Source organism: Lithobates pipiens, unplaced genomic scaffold (genome assembly GCF_037356315.1).
Source record: "Lithobates pipiens isolate NorthernLeopardFrog02 unplaced genomic scaffold, aLitPip1_a1.2 Scaffold_1, whole genome shotgun sequence".
NCBI classification, from domain to species: Eukaryota; Metazoa; Chordata; class Amphibia; order Anura; family Ranidae; genus Lithobates; species Lithobates pipiens.
The window spans coordinates 191,614,992-191,629,012 of record NW_027507685.1 but is presented as its reverse complement, the minus strand read 5'-3'; the positions used below and the strand labels follow the sequence as shown (position 1 = coordinate 191,629,012).

The 14,021-nt window shown below is 41.1% G+C and overlaps 1 protein-coding gene across 3 annotated transcripts in view; it reads left to right on the top strand.

Annotated features, from left to right (window-relative positions):
* Positions 1-13,405, top strand: part of PHF8 (PHD finger protein 8) — a 50,753-nt gene extending 37,348 nt beyond the window's left edge. For 2 of the 3 annotated variants that reach the window (XM_077479237.1, XM_077479231.1), the window contains exons 20-22: positions 320-429; positions 2,123-2,402; positions 8,909-13,405. In XM_077479237.1, the coding sequence (XP_077335363.1) occupies positions 320-429; positions 2,123-2,402; positions 8,909-9,000 (482 nt within the window). In that variant the 3' untranslated portion in view covers positions 9,001-13,405. The remainder of the gene's footprint in view (positions 1-319; positions 430-2,122; positions 2,403-8,908) is intronic. The other variant, XR_013274312.1, reaches the window with a different exon arrangement.
* The last annotated feature ends 616 nt before the right edge of the window (positions 13,406-14,021 follow it).

Below are 14,021 nucleotides of genomic sequence, written 5' to 3'. Positions count from 1 at the left end.
TAAACCTAAACATAGGTGTAAGAATCATGTAATTGAAGCAGCAGCCATTCTCTAACACATTCTATTGTTTTTATTAGTTTTTTTTTGTTTTTTATTCTTTGGTCTGTTGGTAGTGTATGAATAGTATTTGAAGGTGGGAGGATAACCCCATGCATGTGTCTCATTTTCTTCTTAGATTTGATTAGAATATACATACAGCTCCAGGCAGACCATATTCCTCAGTGCTGAGTCCCTTTGTAAACCATGATGATAAAAATCGTTTTGACATGAAGGTAATGACTTGTGACAGAAATGTAATAAATTAAATTGTCCGTTTCAGCACGTGTCACTCCAACACTCCCAAAACAAGCCCGTCCAGTTCGAGAAGGAACTCGCGTGGCCTCAGTTGAGACAGGATTGGCTGTGGCAGCAGCAAGACTTTCTCAGCAGGTACATTACAAAAATCAACCAAACTTTTATAGCCTTGGTAACTTATTTTAGCAGTTTGCACATTCCTACATTGTGGCTTCATAAAAAGTTCATTTTTTTTTTTATCTGATTGTAAATTTATGCACTTGGGAGCTAAGAATATGTATACATCATACATACTGGGGGGGGGGGGGGTGTACAACTGGGGGATTCATAGTGGAGAAGGATCTGTTTTTTTTTTTTTTTGTAGATTATAAGCTCGATAATAGCATGCAATGCCAAGCTGCGGTTTCCAAAGCGATCAAAGTCCTTTCTTGTATTTAGAGAGGTCTAATTTTTCCCCTGTACAAATCGTTAGTAAGACCTCAACTGGAATATGCAGTTCAGTTTTGAGCACCAGTTCTCAAAAAGGATATGGGGGAACTGGAGAAAGTGCAGAGAAGGGCAACCAAACTGATAAGAGGTATAGAGGAGCTCAGCTATGAGGAAAGATTTATCCACTCTTGAGAAGAGATTAAGAGGGGATATGATCAACATATACAAATACATAAGTGGTCTATAGTGAACTTGGTTTTGAGTTATTCACTTTAAGGTCATCAGAGGACAAGGGGGCACTCTTTTATGTCTAGAGGAAAAAAGATTTAATCTCCAAATACGGAAAGGTTTCTTCACAGTAAGAGGTGTGAAAATGTGGAATAGACTCCCTCCAGGTGGTTCTGACAAGTTCAGTAGATTGCTTTAAAAAAAGGCCTGGATTCTTTACTAAATGTACATAATATAACTCGTTACTAACATTTATAGGTGAAGTTGATCCGGGAAGTATCCGATTGCCTCTTAGGGGGGGATCGGGAAGGCATTTTTCCCCTGCTGGAGCAAATTGGGTCATGCTTAGCTGGAGTTTTTCACCTTCCTCCGGATCAACTGTGGGTAATGGATTGTGTATATGGGATTGTATTTTTTTTTGTTTTGGTTGAACTAGATCAGTGATGGTGAACCTTGGCACCCCAGATGTTTTGAAACTAACATTTCCCATGATACTCAACTACACTACAGAGTGCATGAGCATCATGGGAAATGTATTTCCAAAACATATGGGGTGCCAGGGTTCACCATCACTGCACTAGATGGGCTTGTGTTTTTATTTTATTTTTTCCCAATTTGACTAACTATAATTGAAGAAAGGGGATCTAAAGGGGCCTTTTGCATCCCAAACAAATTGAAGCCCTTTTAGTTCCTATTCACACTGCATGCTGCGGGGTGTTGCAAGTGCATTCACTTGCACCCAAACACACATGAACACAATGGGATTGATTTTCTAAAACTGGAGAGTGCAAAATTTCGTGCCAATTTGCATAGAAACCAATTAGCTTCCAGGTTTCTTTTTCAAAGGATAATTGATCAAACTGACGTTAGAAGCTGATAGGCTACCATGCATAAGATTTTGCGCACTCCCATTTTAGTAAATCAACCTCGGTGTGTACAAAAGAATGGTGGATGTACCATCTCCCTTTTTACATTTTGAATGCACTGCCTTAATGCATTGCATGTTAACATGCAAAAAGAACGCAACACATCAGCATGCTAAGATGTGAATGGGCTCTTGAAGTTTTGTGGGCAGGTAAAAAGTTCTCAAGGTATTGTGTTTGAGCTAAGGGCTAAAAACAAACCATTGTGTGTGTCTATGCTCCTTATTTTCTCACGTTTGTTCTTTTAGGAGCAACAGAGATCTCAAAAGAAAAAATTGGCCACCAAGAAAAAGCCTCCAAGTGAACCAGAACCTCAAATTCTCCCATCAGAGCCTGAGCCGCCACCACCACCTCCTGAGCCTCAGATTGAGGTCTTCTCTGGCAGCCTGGTTGACCATGAATACACAGCTGGTCCCAATATATTTGGCATGGCTCAGGTGAACCGTGGCACTACCCCAATGGCACCCGGTGTCTTCCTTTCTCACAGACGGCTTTCTGCTACCTCTCCAACAAGTCAAGTAGTTCAGGGTATGAATTGAATTGTGTAGTAACTGACTTTACCTTTTTAAATGTCTTTTTGCAATGTGTTACAGCTGTTTACAGATTACCTTTAGTGAAAACTGTGTGGGGAAAATTATCGAATCCAGGAATATAAACATATGTTTTTAAGGAAAATCTTGCCTTTTTTTCCCGCAAAAACCTAGCTTGCTGCATTACTTGTTAAGCCTTACTTTTAATCCTTTTGAATGTCATGAGCTGCCTCCATGACCAATAGAAAGGTGTGCGAAGCTGAGCAATGGCTAAGCTGCTCTGTACAGTAAATGTTGGGAGGAGGGCCTTGCTCCAGAAGAAATTTACATTTCCATATAACTGTGTCTGCATATGTCTAATGAATCTTTGGTGTGCAGTTTGTCACGAAATGTGAGATACTCAGATTTGTGACAGGTATACTTAGAAATTTTTAAAGTGAACTTAACCTGGTCTAAAAAGATAGCCGTGCTAAAGTGCAGGCACCTAGTGATGATTGTAGATAAGTAGATGACTGTATCCTATTGAGGCCCCTGGAAGGGGTGGGGGGAGCTGTAAACAGGGCCTTGCCATCTTTCAAAGTATTTTTTTAAAGTATAAGTTCACCTTTGGGAAAATAACACGTGCCACCCTTTTCTAGGGCAGAACATGTATCAAACTCCCACTCCTGCAGCGGCTCCACAATGCGCTGCCTCTAGTACAAGCTATCTTTTCCCTGAACTTGCTGTCACAATTTTAAAAGAAATGTGGATATGCAGTGCTACGCCCACATCATTCAGAGTTCTGTGAATGTGAGAACTACAACTACTGACCTGCCTTTGTGGTTGTTGGTTTGTAGATCCCAATGAACTACTAGGGCGCTGTTGAGCGCTTTAGATCATTGTCTCTTCCTTTTAGTGTGTAACTGCCTGTGAGGTATTAGCAGACAGCTTACACTGACAGCCTGCAGGAGTCCTGCTCGGCACCTGCAGTCTGCTGATCATGGGTGCAATGCATTCCAGGCTCCTAATAAATTTGTTTTGTTTTTTAGAGGTGAACTTATCCTTTTAGGTCCTGCCCCCTTCTGGTGCTAAGCTTCACCCCCAACAATCAGCTGTCAAGTGCAGGAATGTCTACTGTCCATTGAAGATCTGGTCAGGCTAGTGTCCTATAAACCAGGAAAGGTGGAGCCTGTATGTACCTGGGGAAAAGTCAAAAGCTCTGTGTACAAACCTGAACATGATCCAGGTCTGATCCCAAGAGAGGGGTTATCTGTCTGAATTTAGTAGTACCTGTTTCAGGTGAACAAAACAGATTATCATTTTGTTCTCTCAATGCAGAATTGGAAGCAATAAAACATTTTCTTTGTCAACCGCTTGATATCCTATAATGTCTGTGTAAGAGATTATGTGTACAGATAACTGTAAAATTGCAAGATCTTACCAAGTCTTGGGATGTTTAAACTTTTGTGGAAATTTTTTATTTTATTTATTTTATTTTTTTAGACACTGCCTACTTCATATCCAGTAACCTTACTTAACCACTTCCCACCCGGCCAATGTACATATACGGTCGGGTGGGTGCTCTCTCCTTCTGAGTGGATAATCAGGAATGTCCTTCAGAAGGAGGGGGATTGCGCGTGCCTGCGCAGTGGTGCAATCCCGATGCGCTCGTGTCACCCGGACACGGCGCATCTCCGATCAGCAGGGGGATCTGTGATTGGCCCTCCTGATCACATGACGGCTGTGTCCAGTCACAGCCATCATGTGATGTAAACACCGAGCCGGTTGCTAGGCAATCGGCTCTACTCTCCTCACAGAAGTTGTCGGTGAAGAGAGCACATCGCTGCAACCGGGCTGGTGATCAGTGAGTATGTGCTGTTTTTACTGCTTTTTACGCACTGATCACCAACCTAGTGTAAACACACATGTAAAACACACATGTCCTCAAATAATAAAAACGCCTGTCCCAATATGTCCCACTAAAAACACATGTCCCAATGATTATCTGCACACACATGTCCGTGATCACCTGCACACACACACATCTATAAATGATCATTTGCGTATATATGTCCGTGATCACACAAACAAATTCTACACTTACCGGACTTTTTTTTACCAAAAACATGTAGATTTCTTTTAAAATAGAACTAAATATTGTGTTTTTTTTTTTTCTACATTTTCGCTCTTTTTTTCGCTTATATCGTCGTGAATAAATACCACCAAAATAAAGCTCTATTTGTGCAAACAAAATGATAAAAATGTAATTTAGGTACAGCGCAGCATGACCACGGAATTGTAATTGAAATAGCGAGCGTGCTGAAAGCTGAAAAATGGTCTGGGAAGGAAGGGGGCGAAAGTGCCCTGTATTGTAGTGGTTTAGGATGCTTTTTTCCAGTTTGAAATGGTTAAAGCGGTAGTAAACCCGCTATTATTTTTATTTTTTTTAACACCTGCAAAGCAAAAGGCATAATGAGCTAGTATGCACCGCATACTAGCTCATTATGAAATACTTACCTTAGAACGAGGCCCCGACATCTGGCACGATCCACGCCGAGGGAGCTGACATGCTCCCTCGGCGTTTCTTCCGGGTATCGCGGCTCCGGCGCTGTGAGTGGCCGGAGCCGCAATATCGTCACTCCCGCGCATGCGCGCGGGAGATTTCTTTCCGGCCGCCGGCCACTGCCGGATTTTCAGGCCGAGAATCCCTTCGTGCGCATGCGCCGCTGCAGTCAGTGGCGCATACCGAGGGGAATATCTCCTAAACCGTACAGGTTTAGGAGATATTTTTTTTTACCTACAGGTAAGCCTTATTATAGGCTTTCCTGTAGGTAAAAGTTACAAAAAAGGGTATACAACCACTTTAACAAGTCAATGCAGTTGGACACAAAGCAATCTTTTTACCCATTTGACCACCTAGAAGATTTATCCTCATTCATAACAAGGCCACTTTTTGGAATAAAGCGCTGCGTTACTTTAACTTGACAATTGTCGTCATGCAGCGCTATACCCAAATTAAATGCGTGCCAATTTTTTCCACCACAAATAGCTTTTTTTGTGGTATTTGATCAACCTGCCTAGAGCTGGGAGATTTTTCTCCCAAAAAAAACTGCGATCTTTTTTGTTTTGTTTTTTTTGTTTTTTTTGATGGACACCGCATCAGTCTTGAGGAGCTGCAGGCAGGAGTTTTTAGGCGAGGCCGCGGCTGCGTCCTCGCCTAAAAACTCCTGCCCACAATGGCTCAAGACCGATGAGGTGTCGGCGCCGGTCCTGGTGAAAAAAAAAATAAATCAATTGGATATACTGAAATATTTTTTTATTTTTATTTTTTTATTTTATACTAGTAATGGCAGTGATCAGAGACTTATAGTGGGACGATGATATTGCTTCAGACAATCGGACACTGAAACTTTTAACATACTGCGACAACCATTGACACCAATACAATGATCAGTGCTAAAATTATGTACTGCCTCTGCATTAATGTTTACTATGTGTGCTGCTTTTACTAGGTGAAGAGATGGATTTGTGTTTCCCCCCGTCAGAACGGATTTCTGCCTTGTTTACATAGGCAGAGCTCCATTCTCAGTCTGCTCGATGATCAGTGGGTGCCAGTGGACATCCAATGACAACACCCGCAGATCGTCTTCTGCTGTGAATAATCACAGCAGAATCTGCGCTTAAGTACCTCCTGCAGGCGGAAATGCGGGATCACGTGTGTGTGTATATATACGCGATTCGGCGTAGAGCTGCCGCCCTGTAGAAGTAAACCTACTATAGGGTGATCAGCAAGTGGTTAAAGGACATCTTTCATGATAGAACAGTGCCAGTCATTGACCTGGAAGAATGATTTCAGAAGTGATTTGAAATGGATGCCAGGCTAATGTCATAGACACAAACCCAGCATATTTACTATAAAGAACAGCATTCTAGTAAAAGTGCTGCCTTCAGTTTTCCTAATTCAGTTCTTTGACTAGAAAGTCAAAGAAATTAAGTCACACTGCCCCCTTGTAACCAAACTATTTTAGCACTGTTTTTTTAAATCGGCCTTCCTAAGCAAATGCTCAATCTTGGATACTGTATTTTTAAGGTTATTTATTTTTTTGAGGCCAAGTTTTTTTTTTTTTCCGGAAAATATCCTATGCAGTTGAAGGGGCTCGGTAGATAATAAAATGATCCTACAAAGCTGAACAGATTTTTGTTTTACCTGTGAGACATTTGGGTCACCTCAGAGTCCTAGTCTGAAAACCATTAGTCCTGACTTGTCAGGATGTGAAAAACCATTGGGAGGCTCACTTCCAGCATTTTAGGTCATGTAGGTCGCTAACTAGGCGTTTTCAGGCCAGCCTTCTGAGGGGGACCCAAATGGCCGGCAGATTAATCCATCAAATTTATGATCATTTTATAAAGCTGCACAGATTTTTAATATCCATTTTGGGCCCCCTGACTGCATAGGCCTCCGGAAATATTAAAAATATGTGCAGCTTTGTAAAATGATCACTTAGGCCCGTTTTCACACAGATGAACCGTTCAGGTCCACCTGTCAGTTTTTTAGGCGGACCTGAACGAACACTGTAGATGTCTATGGAGGTCAGCGGTGACATGTCCACTGACATCCGATCCGAAAAAAGTGTGATGGAGGAAAAACCTATTTTTCTATCGGGTGACAACGGACTCTACAGTCTGTGTTCATCCAATCCCCCATAGGGGCGAGCGGTTCTCTGACAGGTCGGTCCCTGCACAGTGTGCAAAGACGGACCTGTCATCTGCCTGTTCAGCGGGAATCAACGGAGCGATGAAGGAGCCCTTAGTCTTTGTTTTCCCACTTTGTAATTGGGTAGAGATGTTATAACATAAAATTGTATTAGTAATATCCTGGACATGGTTGTGTTTATTTTATTTATTTATTTTTGGTCTTTGAAGACAAAAATCTGCAGAAAATCTAATAGTATGTATTTTTGTTTTGTTTTTTTGCGATAAGGCACTGCATTACCTTAACAATTGCCCAGTCATGCGACGTTGTACCCAAACAAAATCTTTTTTTCCCCACAAATGGAGCTTTTCTTTTGGGTGGTACTTGATCACATTTGCAGTTTTTTTTTTTTTTTTTTTTTTTTTTTTTTTTTTGCCCTCTAAACAAAAGCAACAATTTTGAAGGAAAAAACTATATTTATGACTTGTATGCTATAAAACATATCCAATATAAATATGTAAATAGTCTAATTTCTTCACCAATTTAGGCCAATTTGTATTCTGCTACATATTTTTGCTAAAAAAAAATCCCAATTAACGTATGTTGGTTTGCGCAAAAGTTATAGCATCTACAAACTATGGGATATATACTGGATTTTTTTTTTATGCTAGTAATGGCGGCGATCAGCGACTTATGGCGGGACTGCGATATTGCTGCGGACAAACTGACCCTAACTGACACTTTGTGGGAATCAGTGACACTAATACAGTGATCAGTGTTAAAAAATATGCACGGTCACTGTAATGATTCTGGCTGGGAACAGGCGATTTTTAGTGGGGCTGTGGTGGAAAAATTGGACACCAAGTGACACTTTTTGGGGACTAGTGACACCAATACAGTGATAGTGCTTAAAAAAAAGTGCTGCCACTGTATAATTGACACTGGCAGGGAAGGGGTTAACATCCGGGTAATCAAAGGGTTAAATGTGTTCCCTAGGTGTGCTTACTGTGTGGGGGATGCTGACACTAGGCAAAGATCGGTGATCCTGATTACTAGGAATCACAGAACTTTCTTCCTCTGTGACAGAACAATGGGCTGCTTTGTTTATGTAGGCAGACTGTCGTTCTGTCATTCCCCCGAATGATCGTGGGTGGCCAGCAGCTGCCGGACCTGCTGATTGGCTCCGGGTGTGTCCGATCACGGTAGGCGGCGGCGCATGCCCCAGACCGGGCCACCCTGCCGCAGTATGTGGGTGCTCCAGGAGTAGTTAACTTTTACACCGCCGCGGCCTTAGATGCCACACATATGTGCCTGGCATTTGTGCTGGAAGCACCCTCCATATTGAGCCCCCATCACAGAGACCAGTAGTGCTATCACCAACAGCTCCTGGTCTTGGGAGCCGAGAGTACCTCACGTGATAGTCTGTAATTGGCTAGAACGGTGATCATTCGGTAAAACTTGCCCCTCTGAATGCTGAAAAAGTTTCTTTGGATCTTTTTCTCCCAGTCAGAGGAGAAGCTTGTTTTTTACTTTAAAAATTCAAAAAATGTATGGAAAGATAAAATTGCTGGATGGTGGGATGGAGCGAGAGACTGGAACGCCTCTTTAACAACTAATTGTAGAAAAAATATTTATTAGGTTAGATTTATTGGTCTAGTTTCCTTTTGATAAAAATATGAGCGATCCATTATTTAGTACCAAATGAAGGCTCAATATGTTCTAAAAAAAATGCTAAATGGCTATATAAAAAGAGTATAATTCATCTGCATATACAAAGTAGTTGCAATAAGAGGTTAACTGTACTTATTTTTTTTTTTTTTTCTCCCCTCAAGGAAAGCGACCCAAGAAAGGTTTAGCTACAGCTAAGCAGCGTCTGGGCAAGATCCTAAAGATTCACCGGAATGGAAAGCTTCTTCTGCTGTGACCTTCTTCTTACACTCTTGATGCTGACCCTTTTCTTCTTGAGTGGATGAGTGGACTTTTTAGGGTCATTGTACAGAGAAAGCAGAGCTGGGTCCCTAGCTGTGCTGAAGACTTATTTTTGTAAGAACTGCACACATAGACATAAACTTGTTTTACTGAGAAAGTCAGGCTGCACAGAGAGCAAGATGGTAGAAAAATCACATTACGCAAGACTATTTTCATCCTGTTCACCTTTGCGTTGCCTCAAATTTGAGGCCTTTGAAAAGAATTTAGAGCATTAGTTGAAGGGTGGATATAACGGGTGAACCACCTGCTAAAAGATGCCGTTAAAGTTGTGTGTGTGTTTTAATTTTTTTTAATTTTTTTTTTAAGTTTGAACACAACTATTTTTTTAACGTTTCTCCCACTCCTAACTGAGTTATGTTGATGGTATCTTACATAAGATCCACAGGGAGAATTTCCCACTTAAAGCACTTGTCTTGGCCTTCTGGGACCTTGGGCTGTTTTTGTCAGGCTCTCCATGGACGAGTGATAACCAGATGTAATAGCGCATTATTTTCTCGCTTATTTGTTATATTTCTACACTGTCTCATTCTTCCTGCCACAGTCTCCCAACACAACCAAACTGTTATGACTTCTGGTACTGTTTGGTTTGTATCACATCTAGAATTTTTTTTTTTTTTTTTTTTTGTTTTGTTTTTTATAGCACTTAAGTTTGATGGATATCCCTGCCATATACCTCTTGATGGGTGACCCAGCAGTGATTAAGACATGTTCACCAGGAGGAACCAGACCTTGCAAGTGAACGTTTGGAAGCACGGTCTTCTATTTACCACACCCGACAAAAGAAGATTCAGAAAATCTCTCTATTACATTGACCTACTGAAGAAAATTTGGCCTGGACACTGAAGGCATCAGATGTGACTGGTCTCCACCTTGCCCTCTCTGCCATGTATAAATATATATATATGAATTATTATTATTATTTTTTATTTTTTTCCAGGAAACTGATATATGGTTGAAAGCAAATTTCTTCCAAGGGGGGTTATATTGTTACAAAAAAGAAAAACAAACCACATCTGCTTAAAAGGGAAAAGCATACAACTTCATTATTGTAGTAATATAATAATTTGTAGCTTGCATGAGGTCCGTGTTTACCTGTACAGGTGTTCTGTGCAGGCATGGATACAGCTGCTGATCCCAGTTGGGTGCCTTTCTGAACGGGGTGTCTATTTGCACCCATACAGATGTCAGAAAGCAGAAGCTGTATCCCAATAGACAGCAATGGGACTGCATGCATGAGGATGTGTCTGCAGGTAAGCATGGCCCTCATGTGGGGTTCTCATTGATGAGCCCCACGTGAATGAGGCCTAACATGCTTGTTATACATTTTCGAATTCTGTTGAAACATTTCCAAACACTATTTTTAGGGCCATTGCAATGCCAGATTAATTACTGAGACAGAATCAGTAGAGACTTCTGTATGTAGTCATTTTTACTTTGCTCCAGCCTTAGGATTGGTTGCGGTTGTGTGTTTTAGGCATAAGAAATTGGAGTAGCCTTTTAAATTACTATTAAATATAGTGGCCCTTTTAACAGAACTAGCAGTTTGTGCTAGTACAGTACTTTTTAGATTAACTCTAGTAGCTTTTTTCAATACACTTTTCCACACTTTTATGTAATGAAAGGGCCACAAATAAGGGCGTCTGATTTTTCAGAGTGTTGAGGGGTTAGAGCTTCTGTCAGATTTTTTGTTTTGTGTGCCCCTGTTGGGGAGTTTTCCACTCTCCCTGTGCCAGTGAAAACATTTTCTTGAGATAGGAAGTTGTGGCAGACTCCTCCAACAGAGGCATTCACCATTTTTGTGATTGTCAAGTAGTAATAGGAAGGTGTAATATCCTCACAAAGCTACCTATTCCCACAACTATCCAAAATCTTTGGCTAGATTTTCCGATTACCTCTGCAGGTAGTGTACTTGCCTGTTTGCCTCTCATGATGCATTGTGCATAGGAGAATATCCTGCCATAGCAAGCACATGCGGATGGCAGAATAGTGATAGCTGGCCTTTCTGTTTGGCAGAAGGTCTTCTCCTTTATTCTTTCTCCTCCTCCTTCAACAGGATAATTTTAAAAGGTAATACCATTAACCCACTAGTGTGGTAGGTAGTATGAGTGTGCTATATACATGATTTACCTTTGTGCCCCCAATCTGCTAGTTTTAATTTTAAATTTTAAGATCCTTCTTCTTCTTTTTTTTTTTTTTTTTTTTTTTTTTTTTTTTTTGCTATGCTACCTATGCCTAGGTGGTTGAAACTTACAGTGGTCATTTTTGCTGTGGCACTTAGTGGCCAATGCTGCCCCTTAAGTGCTTTACCTGCTTGCTTTACAATTCTTAACTGAAATGTTTCACTATGTAGTGAAGTAATCCTTTAGGCCGTGTGTGTGTGTATACATATATACATATATACATACACACACGCACCCCGCAAAGGCTTCCACGTAAAAATGGTTTAAAAGGTGATCATCTCATGGGGGAAGTAGAAGCAGGGTTCTAGTACACTTATATCTAGGAGCATTATTATAATACACCAATGAAGTACTTGGGTGCATCAGAACAGCCATGGCTGCCATGCATTTCATAGGTACGGGTAAAGAGATGCAAGATTGTGCATGTGTTGCAGCAATAACGTGTTTTGTGTATGACACCCTTTACAGTGGAATGGCAACTGTGCTGCAAAATTCTGTTTTTATCATACCAAAACCATCTCTCTCATCTAGTTATATAAACCAGAATGTATTTAATGTCTTCCTACCCAGTGTACTGTTTTGAAACCATACACTGATCTGTTATTGCATTGAATTTGTTGAATCCCATTTTTTTTTTCATTTTTATGTATAGAGCAGAGGGAATTGGAGACTCTCTTGTTTAATTACTATTAGTAGTAAAATAGACCGGCCTGTAAAGAGAGTAATTAAAGTGGTTGTAAACCTCAGACATGAAATATGAACAAAACATATCCCTTTATAGTGTATATTTGTCTCAAGAGCACTGAGTGCTCTTTCTGTCTGCTGTGTCGTTCCTCTGCTATCAGCATGAAAATAACTTCTGACAAATTTTCCTGATGCCAAGATAAAAATGGTGATGGGAGGGACCACCAGCAGATTGAGGAGGGGGCAGTGTCTCTTCCTTCCAATCGACTTTCCAATATCTCCTCACTGAGCTCTACAGTGTGTCATTTCAGCTCTCTGCCCCTTTTTTCTGAACTGTTAGAAAAGCTTTAGAAATTCAGCACTTTGAAAGGATGTAGAGAAGATAGACAGGTACAACTTGTGTAGAAGGATTTTTCATCCATCCTTGTATATCACCTGAGGCCAGTCACTTCTTTAAATATATGTAAGGGTTTACAACTACCATAATACTTTTAGTACATACCTGTGCCACTGCCCTTGCCACTGCCCTTGCCACTGCCCTTGCCACTGCCCTTGCCACTGCCCTTGCCACTGCCCTTGCCTTGCAGAGTGATGGTGGCAGAAAACTATTTGGGACTGCAGTGCCTCCCCACAGAGGTCTGTGGTTTCATATGGGGCCAGCAAGTTCAACCACAGAGCACATTGTGGGGAAAGGACAATTCACACTTCAGGAAGTGTCTGATGCAGAAGTCTTTGTTCTCCTGAAAATTGACAGTGGTTAAAAAGGAACGACGCAGCAGACAGAAAAGGCACTCGGTGCTCTTAATTGAGAATTACCCCCTTAAGCCCCTTTTACATGGGGTGGATCTGCTCGGTGGACTCCGCTAGCTCAGCGTTGTTGACCCCCCACTGAGCCGACGGACAACAGGTCCGTCTATGCTCACTGAGCAGGGATGGACCTGTCAGAGCCCCACTGTTCTGTATGGGAGATTATATGAAAACAGATTCCCCCTGTCAGTTTTCATCCCATCTGCTGGACGGATGGCGAATGTATCGTCATCCGGCTGTTTTGAGTGGATCTTATCTCAGATGGCATCTCCGCTGATATCCGCTTGCCCATGCGGCCCGCTTGGATTTGCCTGAAAACGGACAAGAGGATCTGAGCGGGCCTATTGTGTGAAAGGAGCCTTACAGATACTGAAAAAGATCAATGGTGTCAGTGGGAACTTTTTTGAACATACTGATTGTTCAATGTACCCTGGTTGAGAAACCCTGCTGGAGAATAAAGATGGTATAGTCTGACATGCAGGCCATATTTTTGCATACATGGAACTCCAATGAAATGGCTAGTGTCTCACAGTCATGTAAAGACATAGAACCTCCCCTATTAATTCATTTGTTTCCGTTTTTTTTTTTTTTTTTTTTTTTTTTTGTTATTGATAAAAGTAATGTAGGCAAGAGTTTTTAGTGCTTTTATAAAAAAAAAAATTAAATTTATGCATGTGCATTTTTATTTTAACAGTCAAATACTAGTAAGCGGTTTGGTTCATCTTGTAGTAAATAAAACACAGCCCTTTTATTGGCTTCCCTTAAAGTCAAACTAAAACCACCCTGCCCCCCCCCCCCCCCGTACTTTTACAACCAAGGAAGCTGCTATGTTGGGCTCTGTGTGATCTGAAGTTGCCATGGAGCTGCACATGTGATCATCTATGACACCAGCTTGATGGTTTAAGGCTTCATGCACAATGGACATTAAAATAACGTTATAAAAACGTCCATAGCTTTGCAGTGAGTTTTTCAACTTTTTTTCAATATTTTTGCAATAGCATATTTAAGCGTTTTTCCGCGTTAGCGTTTAAAAAAAAAAGAGTGGGTTCTCAGATGTTTTTCAGCTGTAAAAACGCTCTAACACTGATAAACGCTCAAACGTCACTCACCAGCGGTTAACATTTTTGATCCATTGAAAAAAGGGTTTTATAAAAATTTTCTTACATTTTTTTTCAATGGATCAAAAATGTTAAACACTGGTGAGCGACGTTTGAGCGTTTATCAGCGCTAGAGCGTATTTTACAGCTGAAAAACCTCTCTCAGAACCCACTGTTTTTGAACAGTA